Source organism: Aedes albopictus, chromosome 2 (assembly GCF_035046485.1).
Source record: "Aedes albopictus strain Foshan chromosome 2, AalbF5, whole genome shotgun sequence".
Taxonomy (NCBI): domain Eukaryota; kingdom Metazoa; phylum Arthropoda; class Insecta; order Diptera; family Culicidae; genus Aedes; species Aedes albopictus.
This window is the reverse complement of record NC_085137.1, coordinates 375769787-375789695: the sequence shown is the minus strand read 5'-3', so window position 1 is coordinate 375789695 and position 19909 is coordinate 375769787. Positions and strand designations below refer to the sequence as shown.

Genomic DNA, 19909 nt, shown 5'->3' with positions numbered 1-19909 from the left:
GATACACGGTTGTTTGCAAATACCCATCAATGGGTAAAAAAACACCCATTTTCAAATAAAACCTGTTTCTGTCACAAAAGGGGTAAATTTAAAAAATAATAATGAGTAAAAAAATACCCATTTATAGCTTCCCTATTCACTTAAAAAATGGGTGTTTTTTTACCCGTTAATGGGTGAAAAAATAGTTATAGTAAATAAGCAAGTCAAAAAATCTAACCAGGTCTTCACGGAAAATAGTAAACTATAGTAAAGTGCAAAGCATTCCTGAAACGAATTCTCGTACGAATTTCAACGATCAAAATTCATTATCGGTAAGTTAATTGATTCTGGATTAACACAATTTTATCTTCTCAACCGAGTATTGCGTTTTTTAGACGCATTTCTCATGAGAACCATTGTCGTCCCAGCTCCAAAAACGAGGAAAAAGATCGCGGCAAGCATTTCTGGAACCGTCTGGAACGGCGTTTGGTAAATATTGTCAATCTGAGGACACACGTTGGACACCAAGAAAGAGGGAGTCACATCTTTGCCGCCGGATGTTACCCGTTCCATCCGGCACGAACTTCAAGGCGAAAATTTGAATGACTAGAGCAAGGACTAGAGAACACCATGGACGGAAAGCAATGTGAATTACGATAAATGTCTTGTTATTGTAAATAATTTGATAAAAACAAATAAAAAAATTGTAGTTTTGATTATTATTTCTGAACAATACATTATTATTAAGTAAACAATAAGATTTTTTATATTTTCCTGGTCCCATTCTGAAAAATGGGTGAATTTTTACTCATTTTGCGGTGAAAATTGTTTCTCTATAATGGGTAAAAATATACCCACTTTTGACAGAAATTGTCTTTACCCGTTAATGGGTAAAGCGCCTTTACCCATTAAATGGGGAGAGGCACTTCTACAGAAAATGGGTGTTTTTTCACCCATTAATGGGTTTTCGCAAACGACCGTGTAGTAAATACGGTCCGCATACATTTTCATTATGATAAAAGTGCATTATAATAATGAAAGAGAAATAATTTTCCCATTCGTAATAATTCTCAATACATTGAATTTAACAAAAAAAAAATCAACATTCAAGAACTGTTATTATGGAGAATGTTTCAATTGCTCGGGAGGGTGCTTTACCAATTCAATCCTACTCAAAATGAAGGATTGGAGCGTGGTTTGGTTTGCTCATTAGTTTTTGTATTTTTGTTAGAATTGAGCACTTATAATAACACCAAAAGAAGGAAATGAATCGGTGCCTTCTCGCTTGCTTTCTATGATGAATTTGGGAGTGCTCCTATTTTGAACAATTTTACCTTGTTTGTTTTGTAGCTGATGCTGCAAAAAATATTTAGCTTAAATCAAAACTGAAGACGTTTCTTCTTGTCAAAATGTAGGCCTAATCTTTCACCAGGAAGCAGAGTTACACCATCTCAACGGTGAATATTTTGATTGAAAATCAATTTTGACGAAAATCTAGCTTTAGCACTAAGGTTTTTTTTTTTTCAAAGAATAATGTTTACCAATATCATTTAGAACTAATCCTTCATTAGTTTTGATTTACGAACACGCTATGGACAATCAATTATGGAAGTTAACTCCCTTTGCCCGTCCCCCTAAATTCATGACAAAATTAATGGGCACTTCTCATTTATGTTTCATATGTGAAAAACTTTAATCTTGAAGCAACATAGAATGTTTGGCAACACTAGCCCGAACGACGATCGAAGCGAAACGTAAATAAACAACAAACATTTTGGAAGAAAAGAAGATCAATAAGAAGCCAGTTGTCCGGTCTCGTCTCAGGACTCCTCCGGAAGTGTTAGTGCCAGAGATGAGCAAACATCGCTCTCTTCAAGCTTCGATCCGACAATTCGCAACTGACAGATTCAATCTTTGCACTGCAACAAATGTGCTTGAGGTACAACCTTGCTATCTACTTCCTAATATTAGAGTCTGCCGACCTGCTGACTTCTTTGCGAAAGTGTCCTCGATACCTTTCCACATTGCCTTCGCCGTGCCTTTGTCCTGGATGCAGCCTAGTGTGGGGTTTCGACCATGTGAACTGAACCCCCCCATCATTGAGTTACTTTGAATAAACATTGCACAACTATGTGAGTGTTAATCTGCGAGTATAAAAAGGACTCTCAATAAAAAATCTGTTTATTGTTTATACCGTGCACCGAACAAGTCGACAATGATTTTTCATAAGGGCCTAACTGACTTGGTCGATTTCTCTTCGTCGACTCTCTCTCTTTCGCTAATAACTTGATCAAAACAAACAAAATCATTATTCTTTTTGTTTCTGTAGCAACATGTAGTCGTCTTCTTCGCATTTCAACCAAAAAATCTTTGGAAAACTCAATACACAAAAGAACTCGAAAATGTCAGTTAGGCCTAAATGAAAAATCAGTGTCGAAGTGTTTTCACTCCGATCAGAGAAGATTATCCCATCTAGTTAAACCTAGGTACTCATCCGCTACGAGCATCCTTCACGATAACGACCCATAACGTTCGCCGACTCCAAACAAGTTTGGACACGGAACTGGCAGATGTCGTAGCCTTGTCTTATCTTATATATATAAAAATGAATTTTGAGTCCCTTTGAGGCAACAAAACTCACGAACGGCTGAACCGATCGGAATGACTCTTGCAAGGTTCGATTTGTATTCATGGTGGCTGTGTTTATATGTATAAAAAGTTGAAAAAATGAATTAAAAAACTAAAAATATTTAGAAAATACTGAGATTTGTGTGAACTGGGTACAAAGTCAACATGACCGCAATAAAACCAATCTAGAGTGCTGTGCTGTAATGACCTCAACAGCTGTCAACCACCACAACTGGCAAGACAAGGTTTGCCGGGACAGCTAGTTTTACCATAAAAATAGAATTACTGATTGGTACAAAAAAAATATGTACTAAATTTCGAAACATATCATTGGTTTGTTTGCAAAAAGTATCAAAAGAGCAAAATAACAACGAAATTGGTAGGTCTATGTAAAATTAAAAGCTTACCATGTTTTTTCTTTCAAAGTTTTATTGTTATTTCCAGATGAAATTCGTTTTTCCAAAGTATCATTTTTTCGTTATGATAATGCGAGTCATACAATCGATTAGCAGCATGGTTTGAGTGGTTTCAATCGTGGTGGAGTGTAGCTTTGCATACAGGAAAAGTGTGACCTGTTCTCGTTGATCATCGTTCAGCAGACTTAGTGAACCATAGATTGCCCTCAGATATTGGTACCACTTCTTACGATTCCTTCTGCGATCAAAGGCAAGTTTTTCACTTACTATTTTCTCCAAAATGGCCGAAGGTAGTGCCACACGTGAAAGTATCATGGAAGCGTTGGATTGGGCTGTGATGTCCGCTGAGCTGCAAATAACCGAGTAGAGCAATTCCACCGGAAAGTAATCCAGAAGGCTTGCGTTGATGATAGAAGGAGAAAAAAGACGTTCTTCGAGGGCTTCTACTCGTTGTCTACGAATGAACTCTGCTCTCCAAGGAAGATCACATTGCTTGAACCATTTGAGACGAGGAATGGTAACTGGGAGCAGACCGAATATGTCCTGGCTGCTATCGATTTCAACCAGGTGACACAGCTGCTTTTTGATGCTGGCTGCGTGTTGATTGAGAAAACTGTTACCGTGAAGTTTCTGCAAATAATGAACAGATATCAATTGACCTTACTTTCAGTTCTAAAACTGATACTCAATATTATCATTCAAAATTAAAAATGTCAACTATAAAACAACCCAATGGTACTCAAAAGTGTACCATTTATATTTAGATAACAAGTTTTTAAACTATCATTATTTGAGCTTTTTACAAAAAGCTACGGCATGTTGACAATTTTCCAAAATTCCCTGTATATTCTTACACAATCAAATTAAGCAAGAATATCCAGTTCACTTACCGCTATTGCTTCCAGAACATACTTATGAAGGAATGTAGGAATCTGGTAACGCTTGAGACAACAAATAGATAAAAATGTACTCATATTCAACGCCAGCTTTGTAGGTTGCACGGAATTCCAGTCATGGCGAGCGGCTTCGAAGTAGGTCACCAGCAGAATCAGCCACAAATTGCAAGCCGATGTACCGTGCGTTGGTAGACAGAAAATTATGAAATTGCTTCGTAATACCTCCGTCCAGTTCACGGCCTGTACTATGGCGTAGATGTTGAGCTTCAGATTTGTGAACACGTCGTTTGCTGTGCCGAGTTCGAACTGCCATACGTAATGCGCTAGGATCACGGAGAGAACGTCATTGAAGGTAGGAAGCAGTTGTTCGCTTAGATGTCTATGAATGAATTTGATGGTTTCCGTCAAGCCATTTCCCCGGTCCAAGAGCTGTTCTATAATGGCGAGCTTGATATCCAATCGTAGTTCTTGTTGAAGTAGATCACTGAGGATCAGGAACATCGACTCGATGATTTCTGGACGCTTTCGTATTTCACCAAATAAGACTGCAAATAATGTGTCATAGATGCTGACGATGCGGTGTTCTATCCAGTAATATCGTTCGTAGGGATCGGGAATGATGAAGACTTGCATTAAACGAAGTGCAACTTTGGATAGCCAAATGCATTTGGATACGGGGTTTGTGCAATAATGATTATTAATTGCGGTGCAGCTTGTCGTGATCAACTTCCGCATAATTTTGATATCCGTTGTGCCATGTGGTTTGGGCATAGACGACGCTACGTTGAGTGTTTGAAGGATGAGTTCTACTACATGTACTTGATCGTTGAATTCTGATAGCTGCTCAGAAATAAGCAGCACCAAATGGAACAACATTGTAAATGGAAAATCGGAAATCATCTGTCCGATTAGATGGCATTTTTGATGGAACCTGTTGAAAAACTTTCATTACATGTTATGTACCATTCAGACTTTATATATTCAGACTGTGTATTTATGAATCCAGGGTACTGTAAAATGGGGTAACTTTGATAATTTTTCAGCGAATTTTTTTAATATTTTTCCATGTATATTTAACAGTATTTCCCCGAGTTTTATATTTTTAAAACAAGTACTGGGGTATCAGTCATCTATTGCAATTGAAAGATTCGATAATCTGGAATATTTAGGGTGACTTATAGTTTTTCATATGAGCGAGAATCACATGTTCATTTTGGGGTAACTTTGATAATGCGTTGCGTTGCGTTGCGTTGCGTTGCGTGGTAACGGAGTAATTCGTAGATTGCATACTGGATTTTGGGGTAACTTTGATAATGCCCTGAAAAACACATCAAATCATAAAAAATAATCACAGATTGAAATCTTGAAGCCTTGTGGAATATATCAGATAGAATTTTTATATCAAAACATTACTGCCCATAACTGCATATTTGTAACATTTGCAGTTTTTGTCAATATTGAGTTAATACCGGGGATTATCTCCAAATTATCAGTACTTTCAACCACCCAAATGAACTTGACAAGTTTGTTATACAAAATGTGAAATAAATACCAAGTCGTTTTGTCTCATTATCAAATATTCACGAATGTAACAGCATAACAGTCACACTGGAAATACAAACTGGCTTCATAGCGTACCGCCAACTATATTTCGATCTAATTATTTTTTCAACTATTTGACCAACATAGAAGAAGAGCTATAGAAGATTTCATTGCAAAAGGATTCATTTTGAATTTTTGGCAAATTTTTGAAATTTCGGACCTTTTCCATACTAACGCAAATTGCAAACTTTGAGCTCCATTTTCTGCAATGCCTACTTTTGTCGAATGTGACTGTTATGCAGTTATGGGCAGATTAGGGGTACTCACTAAACAGATTAAATTGCTGCGTAAGCCATGATTTTCTGTTTATTTGAAATGTTTCATAATTTTGCGAATGAAATAATCAAAGATTGCCTTGGTGATCGCGACGTTAAATCAGTTTAATTAGTTTACGCTGCTAAGTGAATCCCCCTATTGATTTTTACTAAATCTATATATATAAAAATGAGTTTGAAATTCCTTTGAGGCAACAAAACTCACGAACGGATGAACCGATCAGCATAATTATTGCACGGTTTGATTCGTATTCATGGTGGCTGTGTTTATACGTAGAAAAAGTTACGAAAATCACCTTAAAAAGTAAGAAAAATGAGAAAATACTGATTTTTTATGACCGGGGAAGAAAATCAACATGATCAAAATGAAACCAATCTAGAGTGCGTTGCTGCGATGACCTCAACAATTGTCAAACCACCACAGCTTGGCAAGACGAAGTTTGCCGGGACAGCTAGTTCTACATACAAAAATGTGTTTGTGGAGTATTTACTGAGTGAAAAACACAGTGAATTAAGCTATCAAAAATCATTAGGGGGATTCACTTAACAGCGTAAGCTGATTAAACTGATTAAACGTCGCGATCACCAAGGCAATTTTTGATTATTTTATTCGCAAAATTATGAAACATTTCAATTAAGCAGAAAATCATGGCTTACGCAGCAATTTAATCTGTTTAGTGAGTACCCCTATTACACTAGTTTACAGCATTTTTGAACTCGGTAAGCTGATGATCATTTTTGGTGTAGAATCATACCCTGAGTTCGAAAACGCGAAGGAAAAAAATTACAGTAGAGCGGAAATTTTTTCGACTTTCCATACAAGGTTGATGATTTGAAATCGATTTTTGTTCTATTTTTAAGCAAAGTCGCTCACTTCACACACCTCATTCTCCGTAATCAGTGCTCCGATTGAGCTGAATTTTTTACTGTATCTCGCCTACATATGATATGTTAAAAAAACGTTGAGAAAGAATTTTTTAATTGTTTTTTTCGTATTGAAAAAAATACATTTCTTCATATATTTTTGGAAATTTTGCTAAAATTTAAGGAGATCGTTCCCAAAACTCACCAATATCTTGAATTTTATCAATCTGACGCAAAACCTGCATTCAGGTGATTGAATGGCATTATATTCAGCTTTTAATTTATGGAAAAAGATTTAAAATTGGTTGAACGAAACGCAAGATATTTGAATTTTATTAAATTCCATATTTTAAAAAGTTGTAAAACTCGATATTGAGCTAAAACTCAAAAACTGTTCTACTTTAATTTTTTTGAAACACGGTTTCGAAATCAGCGCTAAACTATGGTTCAAAAATTTTGGTCGTTGACAGAAGTTCACGACTTTCGTTTTATTTTGTAAACTAGTGTTATCTTTGTAAAAATATATGTATAACGGTACATCAGCATATGATTACATAGTGAGTTCTCTTATTTTTTGGGTTGTTTTTTAATGTTTTATTAACAAATTTTGAACAACACTGATTTATCTACAGGATATATCAAGGGCATTGCATACTTTTAGGCGTTTATCAATGTATGGAGATTTATGTCACAATTTACAAAACTGCTTCCATTTCGAAAAACCCGAATTAATCCACCTATGGTGAACAGAACCCTTCTTACACTTGTTAAAATTATTGTTGTATTATTTGTAGGGGAAGCTACATATTATCGGCCGTTTTGTTCTCTTCATCTGTGGGGGTTTTTTGAAACCTAAGGAACTCAAAGTTGGTCTCAAATCCTTCCCAACTAAGCTGAATTATATGGCCAAGTTTCAGGCAATTTGGCCCATGACGAAGAGAACAAACCTGCCGATTGTAATATTCTATAAGACAAGTGTTGTTCGGTAGATTGTATAAACAAGTATGACATTTATTATTTCAAATTCCTAACACGGCCTGCTACAGGATACATTATTATTTCAGCCTACTACACCGATAATACCCATTATCACCCTATTTAACATATTTATTTTGTGTAATTGACCAAAAGTTCTAGAAAATATTGTGGATTTGGAATCTAGTGGATTGGTTTCCAAAATAGCATCATGGACCATGGACTAAACTACCAGAAATGCCAGACACCTCCTAGAATCTTGTATGGAATGTTTAAAAAATAGCTTACATATTCTGGAATATTGTATATTTCTCGCGCTTAGTATCATACGAGCGTATCTACAATGATCGATTTCTCTTCATCGATTTTCTCTTCGGTTAATAATTTGGCCGGCAAATCATTTTCGGTTGTTTTTGTTGTTTTAGAAGCTAGTCCTAGTCGTCATTTACCGAAACACACCGAGAGATCATGGTCGTATTTTCCGGAATAATCCAAAGAGAAAATCGATGAAGAGAAATCGATCATTGTAGATACGCCTGTATGATACTTAAAGCGAGATTTGGTTAACTGCCAAAAGATCTTGAATCGATTAACAAATAGGTAAGAAAATCTTGCGAGATACACTGTCTAATATCTCTTAATCAGTCGATTAAATTAGCTACGAAGTACTTGGTATTCATTGTTATGGTGTAGAAATGGCACAAATTTCCCGAATGGAGGAGAACGTGCCTCTGGAGCCGATCTACTGATACCTATGGTGTAGAAAGGACAAAAATGATATATCTACTAAGTAAATCAGTTTTGGCATTAGCTAGTTATTTTGGCTGTTCGGTTCTTGCATTTTTCCCACAATATATAAATTCAAAGCTTTCATTTAACATATTGTTAGTTTTCATAAAATTCCTGTGTATTTGTAATTTGTTATTTATAATTATGTTGAAAACAATAACCTGCTAGTATACACTTTGTATGAGGTCAGCATTATTTATTGAAAAATAATTTCCCATAGACTGGTCAAAAACTAATGCAAGATAACGAGTGAATATAATAATGAAAAAATAATTTAATGAAATACTCTTCGTAAGATATCTCAGTAATCAAATGTCGAATCGAAATAAAATTTCAGGGCCTTATACAAGGATATTGTAGCTTTCATTTGGTGCTTAGAGAACCCTAATCGGTTGGCAGACGGTTGAGATATTTATTATGGTACCCTTGGTCAAAAATCTCTCAAAAAGTTAACCTGTATTACTGCCAAGTACTCTTTGAAAGATATCTCGGTAACCAAATGTCCAATCCTAATGAAATTGTATAGGGTTCTACTAGAATGTTACAGCTTTCATTTGGTGCCAGGAGAACCGAAATCGGTTGACAGACGGCTAAGATATTTATTATGATACACTTGGTCAAAAATCTCAAAAGGTTTAGTTGTGTAAATCCTAAGTACTATTCGAAAGATATTTCTGTAACCAAATGTCCAATCGAAATAAAATTTCTGGGCGATCTACTAGGATGCTGTTGCTTTCATTTGATGCCAAGAGAACCCAAATCGATTGACAAACGGCCGAAATATTTATTATGATACACTTGGTCAAAAATCTTAAAAAGTTTAGATGTATGACTCATAAGCAGACGCGCCAACTTGGTCAAATTGCTTTTGGGGGGCAAAGCCTGGATTTTCTGATTCTTTGTTGCGTTGCGTTGCGTGGTAACGGAGTAATTCGTAGATTGCATACTGAAAGTAGTCATGTTAAAGCGCAGTTTCGAGTTCCAAAGGAATCGCTCAAGAAACTTCTTGAGCGATTCCTGGCAGAAACTTTCTACGGTGACTGCCATTTGAATTGTCATTTCTTCGTAACTGCGTACTGCGATGGAAGAAAAACGGTTTCTTGGGCGATTCAGGCAAGGAATTTTTCATGCATCAAGATAGGCCGAGAAATTCCTTCTGAACTGTCCATCCGGTAGAATTTTATCAGTAGTGGTAAATGAGGTTAACTATATAAATATCTACGCGCACTCAGGTAGTGATAAGAAGCGAGAAAGGGATGAACTATTTACCGAGGGTCTGAGCGTTCACTTGAACAAACCCGGAACTGCTTACACGATGCTAGGCGGGGATTTTAATTGCATTTTGGAAGCAAATGATTCATTAGGGTTGAACAAAAATTTCTCAAATGGGTTGAATAATTTGGTGGAACTTTTCCAATTTAAAGATGTAGCCAAGTCACTCAAAGTTCATCGTTTCACTTTTCACAGGAATCAATCAGCTTCACGTTTGGATCGTTTTTATGCGTCCAAAGAGTTAATTTGCAATGTTATCAGTTGCAGAACCTTGCCAGTGGTGTTTTCTGATCACCACTGTGTGATCCTGACGTTGAAAATAAGGAAAGAACAAATCGCACCGCGTGGTAGGGGATACTGGAAGATTAATACTAGTTTTTTGGGTTGTGATGAAACAAAACATAGATTTCGTGCAGAAGTTGAAAAGCTTAGGCAAAGGTCTCTGTATGGAACTGATTTAAGTGCTTGGTGGAATTATTCCTTTAAACCCAAAGCAAAAAGCTTCTACAAATCGGAAAGTTGGCATTTGAACAAATCCAACCGATCTTCCAAAGCGACACTTTCGAGCAAACTTTTTGAGTATTTCGACAGACAAACCGAACGAGAAGATGTTAGCGATGAAATTTCCATTATCAAATCCAAGCTTATGGATTTGGAGCATAGCAGATTGAAAAACTTGAGCTCCAAAATGTCTACAAACTCAATTGCGGAGGGCGAAAAGGTTACTATATACCACCTTTGTAAAGGAATCCACAGAGAGAACGTTTTTGGGTTGAGATTGAGAAATGGAGATACTTTAGAAACTGATAGTTCAAAGGTAGGTTCTTTGGTGCAAGATCACTTTCGAACGCTGTACAGTGGTTCTACAGACGAGCCAAATTTAGATAGATATGAAAATCCGTTGAACTCTATTGTAAATAACCTTTTTGCAATTTCTCATCGTAATAGGCTGTTTTACCTCACGCAAATCTGACAGGAAAAGGCCTACTTTCCCACACCAAATTATCAGTGCTGTAATGGTTCATTACAGCACTGATTTGCGTTGCGTAATGAACCATTACAGCACTGTTTTCAGTTTTGATCAATTTCTTGATGCTTTCTAAACGCAGGTTTGGAAAATTGTGACAACTGTACAGTATAACCTGCTGTGATCAGACTTTCTTAAACATGGCTATGAACATCAGTGCGCAGTTTGATGAAAAAGTTTGGTTAAAAACTATCCTCAAGTGGTAATTTATGAAATTGCAAAAAACGTTGTACGCATCTTGGTGCAGAACTCGATTTTTACAGCACTCGTCGTACTTATCCAACTCGGCAAGCCTCGTTGGATAAGTGTACAACTCGTGCTGTAAAAATCTTCATTCTGCACCTTGTTGCGTAAACTACTATTCTGTAGATAATGGTGATGATTTGATCCAGGAAATATCTGAAGATGAGCTTTTGCGAACATTGAACACGTGTAATAGGAAAAAGTCCCCGGGTCCCGATGGGTTAACCTACGAGTTTTATCTCAGTAACTTTGATATCTTGAAAGATGATTTGCTCCGATTATTCAATATGTATCTAAATGGAAGCAGTATACCACCCAAAGAATTCACCGATGGAATAATTACGTTGATTCCCAAAAAAGGGGACTTAACAAATTTGGACAATCATCGACCGATCAGCTTGTTAAACACTGATTATAAGCTTTTTACAAAAATAATCTGTAACAGAATGCAAAAGAGTGTAGAGAAACTCGTAGGTCCAGGGCAAAGCGCATGTATCCCGGAACGATCTTGTATTGAAAACTTGAAAGATGTACGTAGGATTATGACTAAAGCCGCAGAAAGTAAACGGTTTAAAGGCTTGCTCTTAAGCCTTGATTTGGAGAAAGCCTTTGATAAAGTGGACCATAACTTCTTATGAAAATTTTACACAAATTCGGGTTTCCAGATAAACTCATCGAATGTATTCAGCGTCTATATAGCAAGGCAACTTCCAGAGTTTTATATAATGGATTTCTAACACAAGAAATTAAAATTAGGTCGTCTGTAAGACAAGGATGCCCCCTGAGCATGCTGCTTTTTGTTTTGTACGTGGAATCACTAATACGGATGATTGATCAGAGCGTGCTCGGGGTACTTGTGTATGACAAATTCCTGAGAGTGATCGCCTTCGCGGACGATGTGAACCTTTTTCTTCGAAATTCAGAAGAACTTGATAATGTTTTAAATATCATAGCTATCTTCTCAAAATTTTCGAAAATTAGCTTGAACTTAAAAAAGTCAAAATTTCTAAGAATAAATAATTGTTGTGGTGGGCCTTTCCAGGTCACAGAAACAGAAAATCTAAGGTTGCTAGGAATCACCTTCAAAGCGACCTGGAACGATACTGTTGACTGTAATTATGACAAACTGATTGCTGACATGAAACACCGAATCTGGCAAGTATCGTTCCGCAATATGTGCTTAATTGAAAGAGTTTGGTATATCAACACTTTTGTCTTGTCGAAGTTATGGTACTTGGCCCAAATCTATCCAGCAAAAAATCAACATTTGGCAAAAATTGAAACAATGATTGGCAATTTTATTTGGAAAAATTGCATCTTTCGAGTTGATAGACGACAGCTTTATCTTGATTCTGATATGGGTGGTCTAGGCTTAATAGATCCAACTGAAAAATGCAAGGCGCTTTTCATTTGGAATATACAAAAAAATAACGAATTTTGATCGCCCACTGGGTGAGAAATATTTTCTGAATTATAAGTATTTGTCCAAATTGACTAGGAACGGAAAGGAGTGAATCACAATTACTCCTCAACTAGACAGAAACCTAGACTCTGTGAAAAAACTTTATCGGTATTTCATTAACTTACAAGGCTATACTCCACTCGTACAAACGTTGTATCCACAAGTTAATTGGACTTCCAGATGGAAAATTTTCAGTTATAATTTTCTTTTAGCTGAAGATAAGTCTACATTATTTCTACTATTAAATGATTTGATTGCAAACAAATTTAAAAAAGAATAATATGGTATCGTTAGCATTGGTAATGTGTTTTGTGATGAATGTGGGAACAATTTTGTTGCTAGTAACCTGAGAGAGAGGAGACAGCTGGCTTCGATTGCGTGCTACTTAATGTCAAGGAGGACCTGTCACCGCGAACCGAGCTGAAAATCGCACATTGATGGTGTGGAGTGGCCAAATATCCAAAAGATCTTATTAAAATTTCGCTCCGTTTGTTGTAATTATAAAAGAAAAAATATTAATGATCAATTTTCCACGACCAGCGCAACGAATCCATTTATTTTCCATGCTCTGTCGCAACGAACTCAATATGCAAATCATTTTTGGCCAATAATATATTTTCAAACCATTGTGCGGCCCACAAAGTTGTAAAAAGAAGTAAGAAGAAGACATGTCAACATCGTGGCTGTCAGTGAGCTGTCTCCTCTCTCTCAGCTAGTAACGAGCATCGCATTTTAAAGCATGCATTTCTTCTAAAGAAGTAAGAGATTAGGTATGCCAAGTCTTGAAAAGAAGATTTAAAGTGCAGTTTCGAGATTTGGAGGACCTTTTGGGTTGGAATGTCGATTTAAAATGTCCTCGTCAAAGAGCAGCATCGTGGTTAGCAGTTCATTGTATTTCGTTCTGTATACAAAAATATCCGAAAACAAGTTTGTTTACTAGGCTGCGGCTTATTTTTCAAAAGTTGTTGAAACCTGGAATTCGTAAGCTCTTTTTGATTCAAATGACACAAAAAGAGAAACCTCTGAGTTTAAGCCAAAAATATTGAGATTTAGAGGTCGCGCAATCGCTTCAAAGTCGAATTTTCGAGTAATATAAAGGTGTTTTCACTTCAAGTGCCATAACTTTCTCAATTTTCAACCGATTTTCAATCTTTTTTTTATGAATTTCTCACAAATTAAATTTCAAATAAACTCGTAGAACATCATTTTTTTCCAAAGTCACGCAAAATATGAGTTTTTGAAGATTTAATTCATTTTTTTCTTCTTTTTACAAAAAATTTTAACTTTAGAGTCCTATAACTTTTTAACCGTTTGACCAATTTTAATTTTTTTAGCTTGCTTTTGTAGATATTTTCGTTGTCTATCTTTGTCCTAAACGAACTTTTCATTAAAGTAGTCATTTTTATGATACTTTTCATAACAAACTGCCAAAATATGCCTTAAAACTTGATTTTTTCATGCAAAATTGGAGTTTTTGACGATTAACCGCAATTTTTACCCCAAACCAGATACTTAGCCTCATATTTATGGATATGGAACACATCGGAGGATTTTTTTTTCAATTTTTTTTTCTGGCATTTCGAACATGAAAATATTTTTTGATTCAGAACACTCCAAAAACTGAAGTTTAAGGCTTCCATATGATTATTGAGAATTTTTTTTCACTTTGTGCCCGAAAATAAGCATGAAAACAATTAAAATTTAGCCAGAATTCTAATTTTCCCAATAAAATACGTGTTTCTGAACGGTTTTAGGTATTCATCTATTTTGAAACGTTCATTCACAGCATTTTTAGGCAACAAAAATATCTACAAAAAGCAAGCTAAAAAATTTAAAATTGGTCAAACGGTTAAAAAGTTATAAGACTCTAAAGTTAAAAATTTTTGTAAAAAGAAGAAAAAAATGAATTTTATCTTCAAAAACTCATATTTTGCGTGACTTTGGAAAAAAAATGATGTTCTACGAGTTTATTCGAAATTTAATTTGTGAGAAATTCATAAAAAAAGATTTAAAATCGATTGAAAATTGAGAAAGTTATGGCACTTGAAGTGAAAACACCTTTTTATTACTCGAAAATTCGACTTTGAAGCGATTGCGCGACCTCTAAATCTCAATATTTTTGGCTTAAACTCAGAGGTTTCTCTTTTTGTGTCATTTGAATCCAAAAGAGCTTACGAATTCCAGGTTTCAACAACTTTTGAAAAATAAGCTTCAGCCTATTGTTTATGTTTCAAAAAAGTATTCGTGAATTTAGATGGAATCAGAAAAATAAAGTGAAGGATGTATTTGGACAATATCTAAACATTAAATGTTTAGATATTGTCCAAATACATCCTTCACTTTATTTTTCTGATTCCATCTAAATTAAGTTTAAGTCACGAACTCTGTAAATTATTAATAAAAATATTAAAATATTCATGTAAAGGATGTATTGTACTTTGAGTAGTAATAAATAAATTAAAAAAAAACTGCAAGCAGCCCTTAAAACTTAATACTCCTATTCTAATTGCTTATAGAATGCTATTTGGGAAGGAACAGCTATCCAATCAGAGGTTGAAGTAAAAAAAGACATGAGAACTTCCATTGCCGGCCACGCCCATCTTCTCCGTTACGAGTATAGGAAAGGATGTGATGATATGACACCCACAGGGGATAGACAAAATCGACACTGATTCTTCATTAGGGCCTAACTGACGTTTTCGATTTCTCTTCATCGATCCTCTCTTTGTGTTATTACGGAAAGTGTATTAAGTTTTCCAAATATTTTTTGGTTGAAATGCAAAGACGACGACAACATCTTGCTCTAGAAACAAAAAGAATAATGATTTTGTTTGTTTTGATCAAGTTATTAGCGAAAGAGAGAGTCGACGAAGAGAAATCGATCAAGTCAGTTAGGCCCTTAAGAAAAATCATTGTCGAAATGATCGGGACAGGCAAAATTTCCACTTTTCAAAAAATGTCCAATTAGCTGTAACTTTTCGATAAGTGCATCAAATATTCTAAAATTTTCACTGTAAGTTGATCAACTAGTTGTGTATTAGTGGACAAAATTTGGAAAAGATCGGGCTATTCTGCACGAAGTTATAAGCATTTTAGAAAAAGGTAGAATTATCCGATAGCCAACTTTGAGCTGTTATATCTCCGGATTCAATGAACCGAATGCAATGAAATTTTGTCCATTTATGACTCATATTATGAGCTCTGAAAAACGTTTGACACAACTTGAAGTTATTAACGAGAGAAAAAGTTATAGCGATTTCATTAATTTTATGATTTTTAAGTAAATTGGTCTATTTTTAATATGCATCCCATTACTTTTTCAATGAATTACCGCCTATGTTGTTACTTTCTATCAAAACATATATGTATTCAAGAGAATCAGAGGGAATTTAAATGAGCTATAATTAGCATCTTGAATTTTTAATCGATGTTGAAATTTAAGAAAATTTGGTGTTTTATTAGAAAAATAATTCAATCGTTATAATTTTCTTCCGTGTTAAGAATTTTTGGTTATGTCAAAAGTTTTTCGAAGCTCATTATATAAGTCATAAATGGTCAAAATTTTATTTCATTCGGTTCATTAAATCCGGAGATATAACAGCTCAAAGTGGGCTATCGGATAATTTTACCTTTTTTTAGAATCTTTATAACTTCGTGCAGAATCGTTCGACCTTTTCCGAATTTTGTTCACTGATACATAACTAGTTGATCAGCTTACAGTGAAAATTTGAGAATATTTGATGCACTTATCGAAAAGTTACAGCTATTTGAAATTTTTTTAAGGAGGGAAAATTTTGCCTGTCCCGATCATTTGTCTATCCCCTGTACTTTACAAGAGCTCAGCGACTCACCGACACTCCCATAGGTGTCAAGGAGTTGGATATTTGGATTTAGGTGATTTAGGAATCACTATAAGGGGCTGTCCATTTATTACGTAAGGGAATTTTCACGATTTTTCGACACCCCCACCCCCCCTTGTAAGATTTTTTGTATGAGAGCCAAAATATTTTTGTATGGCGCGTAAGATTTCTCAAACCCCCCCTCCCCCTGAAAACCCTTACGTAATTAATGGACAGCCCCTAAGCGAGTGATGCGACAAGATTCAGATGGTGTAAGTGTATTTGAGTAAATCATGTAGATATGTTAGAATGAGTGAAAGTGTTTTAGTATATTTAAACACCAACGTTGGGATGGACATAGCTAAGAAATTTTGTCACTCCATGGGCCTTTTTGATTCCGGGATGGGGCACAGGCTTTGGACCATGTGTCCTGGCTAATAAGCGTAGGCTTAAGCGCCATTGGTCGCTCTCTGAAACGATAAGAAACACGTTATGTGGATGGGAAGGGATAGTGGGAAAGGGATAACTATTTATCGAGATGCCAGCGACTCACCGACGCCCTCGAAAATAGAAAGGAAAAAGGAATTTGGTGAAGGAATGGTCAGGAATTCAGTATGATTTTAACAGTACATGTAATTAAGGCACAAAAACATTAATATAATCTACTAATTTAACCATAATTTCAAATGTATATTAGCATTATGGAAAAACAAAAAAGTATATGCGAATACACTAGTCTGTATAGGCTGCCGAATTCATTAATAAACAATGGCTAGTATGTTAATAGGAATTGCCATAGCACATGGGATAACAATAGCTGCACATAGTACACAAAAATCAGATGGATCTCACCAAAATTGTATCTGAAAATTGTATGCATCCTTCATCCTCACGTTATGACAGTTGAAAGATCTATCAAAGCAAGCACATAATCCCAGTCAGCATCGAAATCTGCCATGGTGACGTAGGTTTTTCATTTCTTCAGCTTGGCAAAGTTTTCGGGTTCGTCACCATCCAATCAAGCTAGGTCAACATTTTTCTACTACTTAACGGTTTACACCTAGGTTCACACACTAATTAAATTCATGATATTTCACACTATTGCGTTGGAAAAAGTGGCAATAGAAGATTCATCATATTTCACTAAGCATGGAAGCTGTTGACACCCGAACACTTATGCAACTGTACTGTCCTCGCGTACATTTCATCGTAACTCCAAGGAAGTGTGCACAAAAAATCCCCCTCCAAGACACAATTACACAAGCCATATCTGCCGCTGGATCACCGAAACAGGCACTTAGATGTAGTTAGTTGATATCTGACAGAATTTTGTAACTTTCAGGCGCGATCTGAAGGCGCAGCAACTGCACAGTACCAGCCGTTTCACCTTCTCACCGGTTGTACTCTAAAAGCACGCGGGTCGAAAACTAATAATTCGACAATGATTTTTCTTAAGGGCCTAACTGACTTGATCGATTTCTCTTCGTCGACTCTCTCTTTCGCTAATAACTTGATCAAAACAAACAAAATCATTATTCTTTTTGTTTCTAGAGCAAGATGTTGTCGTCGTCTTTGCATTTCAACCAAAAAATATTTGGAAAACTTAATACACTTTCCGTAATAACACAAAGAGAGGATCGATGAAGAGAAATCGAAAACGTCAGTTAGGCCCTAATGAAGAATCAGTGTCGAATTCTTCACTTTTACACTTTAGAAGCACTTTTAGCTGAAAAAAATGCCGGATGGCGTAGTCCCACCAGCCGAATCGCCTGGATTTTCTGATTCTTTGTATGGGAAAACCGAAAAATCGTCAAATATGGGGTGGGGGGGCAAATCCATACTTGCCCCCCCCCCCCCCCCCCCCCCCAAAGTTGGCGCTCATGCTCATAAGTACTCTTCGAGAGATATCTCGGTAACCAAACGTCCAATCGAAAAAAAAAATCAATAGCGTTCTACTAGGATGTAGTAGCTTTCATTTGCTTCCAAGAGAACTCAAATCGGTTGACAGACGGCTGAGAAACGTGCGTGACTTTTTTGTAACACACATACACACACATACAGACATTTGCTCAGTTCGTCGAGCTGAGTTCATTGGTATACGAGACTCGGCCCTCCGAGCCTCGGATCAAAAGTCGGTTTTTCGAGCGATATTTATACCCTTCTTATGGGTGTAAGAAAGGTAAAAACACACTTCGTTAAGAGATTCAAGGCCAGATTTGGAATCTACCATGATGATTCTAACGAGAATAAGAGTTCATTCATTGAAAAAATAGTTGTAACAAAGTCGTATAGCAGATTGTTTGAAGGGGTTGACAAATGACAAAAATATTAACAATTTTTATTTTTTGTCCAAAAAGTTGTATTCAAACTAGGTTTTAATGAAAATACGTCTAAGATGAACTTTCATATGCATAGAATTGATCTACGTTTGCCTTTGTCTTAACTGATTGAAGGAATAATAGTTATAAGATAAACTATACAATGCCTGTCGCACTATCAAAGTCACCCGCATTATCAAAGATACCCCGTTTTACGGTACCGTGATTTCGGGTGAAATTGATCACTTTTCGTAGTTTCTGCCGAATAATTTTTGAATATTTATCAATATGGTTAAATTTAATGCTTTAAAACAAGTACGACCATGGTTTTCATCAGTCAACGAGATTAAAAATTCTACTGCAAATCATTTTATTACAAAAAAATATCATTTAAAATAAAAAATCTAAAATTTTAATTTCGGGGTGAAATTGATCAGTCAGTGCAATGTTTTTGTAAGTACTGAAAATATTTTTTCCTCCTGAATCAACCACCAAAAAATTTACAAAATTTTTACAAGTTTACTGAATTATTCAAGTATTATTCAAGTTTGAAGTTAAATAAATCGTAAGAACTTGCTTAAGAAAACGCCTGAAAGTATGCAAATATGTTATAACTTATCGAAAAGTCCAATTTTATGCATAAATTTCAATATTTATAAAACTTTTTGAATAACTCTTGAGCCAGATGATGTTTCTTTTTTTACACATTTTTTTTTAAGTTATTCGTTATTTATTTATAACAAGTTAATTTATAAGTTATAGTATTCAAGTTATTTGTTATAAGTTATAGTATTTAAGTTATAATGTATTTAACGCGCACTTTGTGATTATAATTAAATATATCATGTTACTCACCGTTCCAAGCATTGCGTTACCAGCTTAACAGTTTCAATTTTTTCATTGCGAATATTGTCTCGGTTTTGGAAGAAAAATGGCATATAGCGGAAAAGCCGCCGAAACACGCTTATAGACAGTGCGGTGAAGCAATCGGAATCCATCAGTTCGCTCAGGATTTCACAGCTGGGAACGATCACTTCCGGATCCGACGAGAAACAGCCAACTAGCGTTGTCACGATGTGCTGCAGATCGTTGTTGTCACTAGTTTCGTCGCTGAGACGCATCATGATGACTTGGCTGCGTAAATTGTGTAACTTTTCTTTCTTTTCCAGCAACGTCAGCGGCGATGAATTGTTTTTTTGAACGTTATCCATTTTGCAGTTAAGTAAAATAATCTTTGTATCAACACGTGTTGAACTGGAATTTAATTTGGAATCCTGAATTTGTGAACACGTGCTGGTTTTGAAATTAAAAATCCGTTATCAGA

At 35.7% G+C, this 19909-nt stretch overlaps 1 protein-coding gene across 1 annotated transcript; it reads right to left on the bottom strand.

The window, feature by feature from the left end:
• Positions 1–1340: 1340 nt before the first annotated feature.
• Positions 1341–19895, bottom strand: LOC134288368 (uncharacterized). The gene is made up of 3 exons (XM_062853001.1): positions 19441–19895; positions 3914–4850; positions 1341–3653 (listed from the first exon to the last, which is right to left on the bottom strand). The coding sequence occupies exons 1-3, from the start codon at positions 19794–19796 to the stop codon at positions 3075–3077; spliced, it is 1872 nt and encodes a 623-aa protein (XP_062708985.1). The 5' UTR covers positions 19797–19895; the 3' UTR covers positions 1341–3074.
• Between the last annotated feature and the right edge of the window lie 14 nt (positions 19896–19909).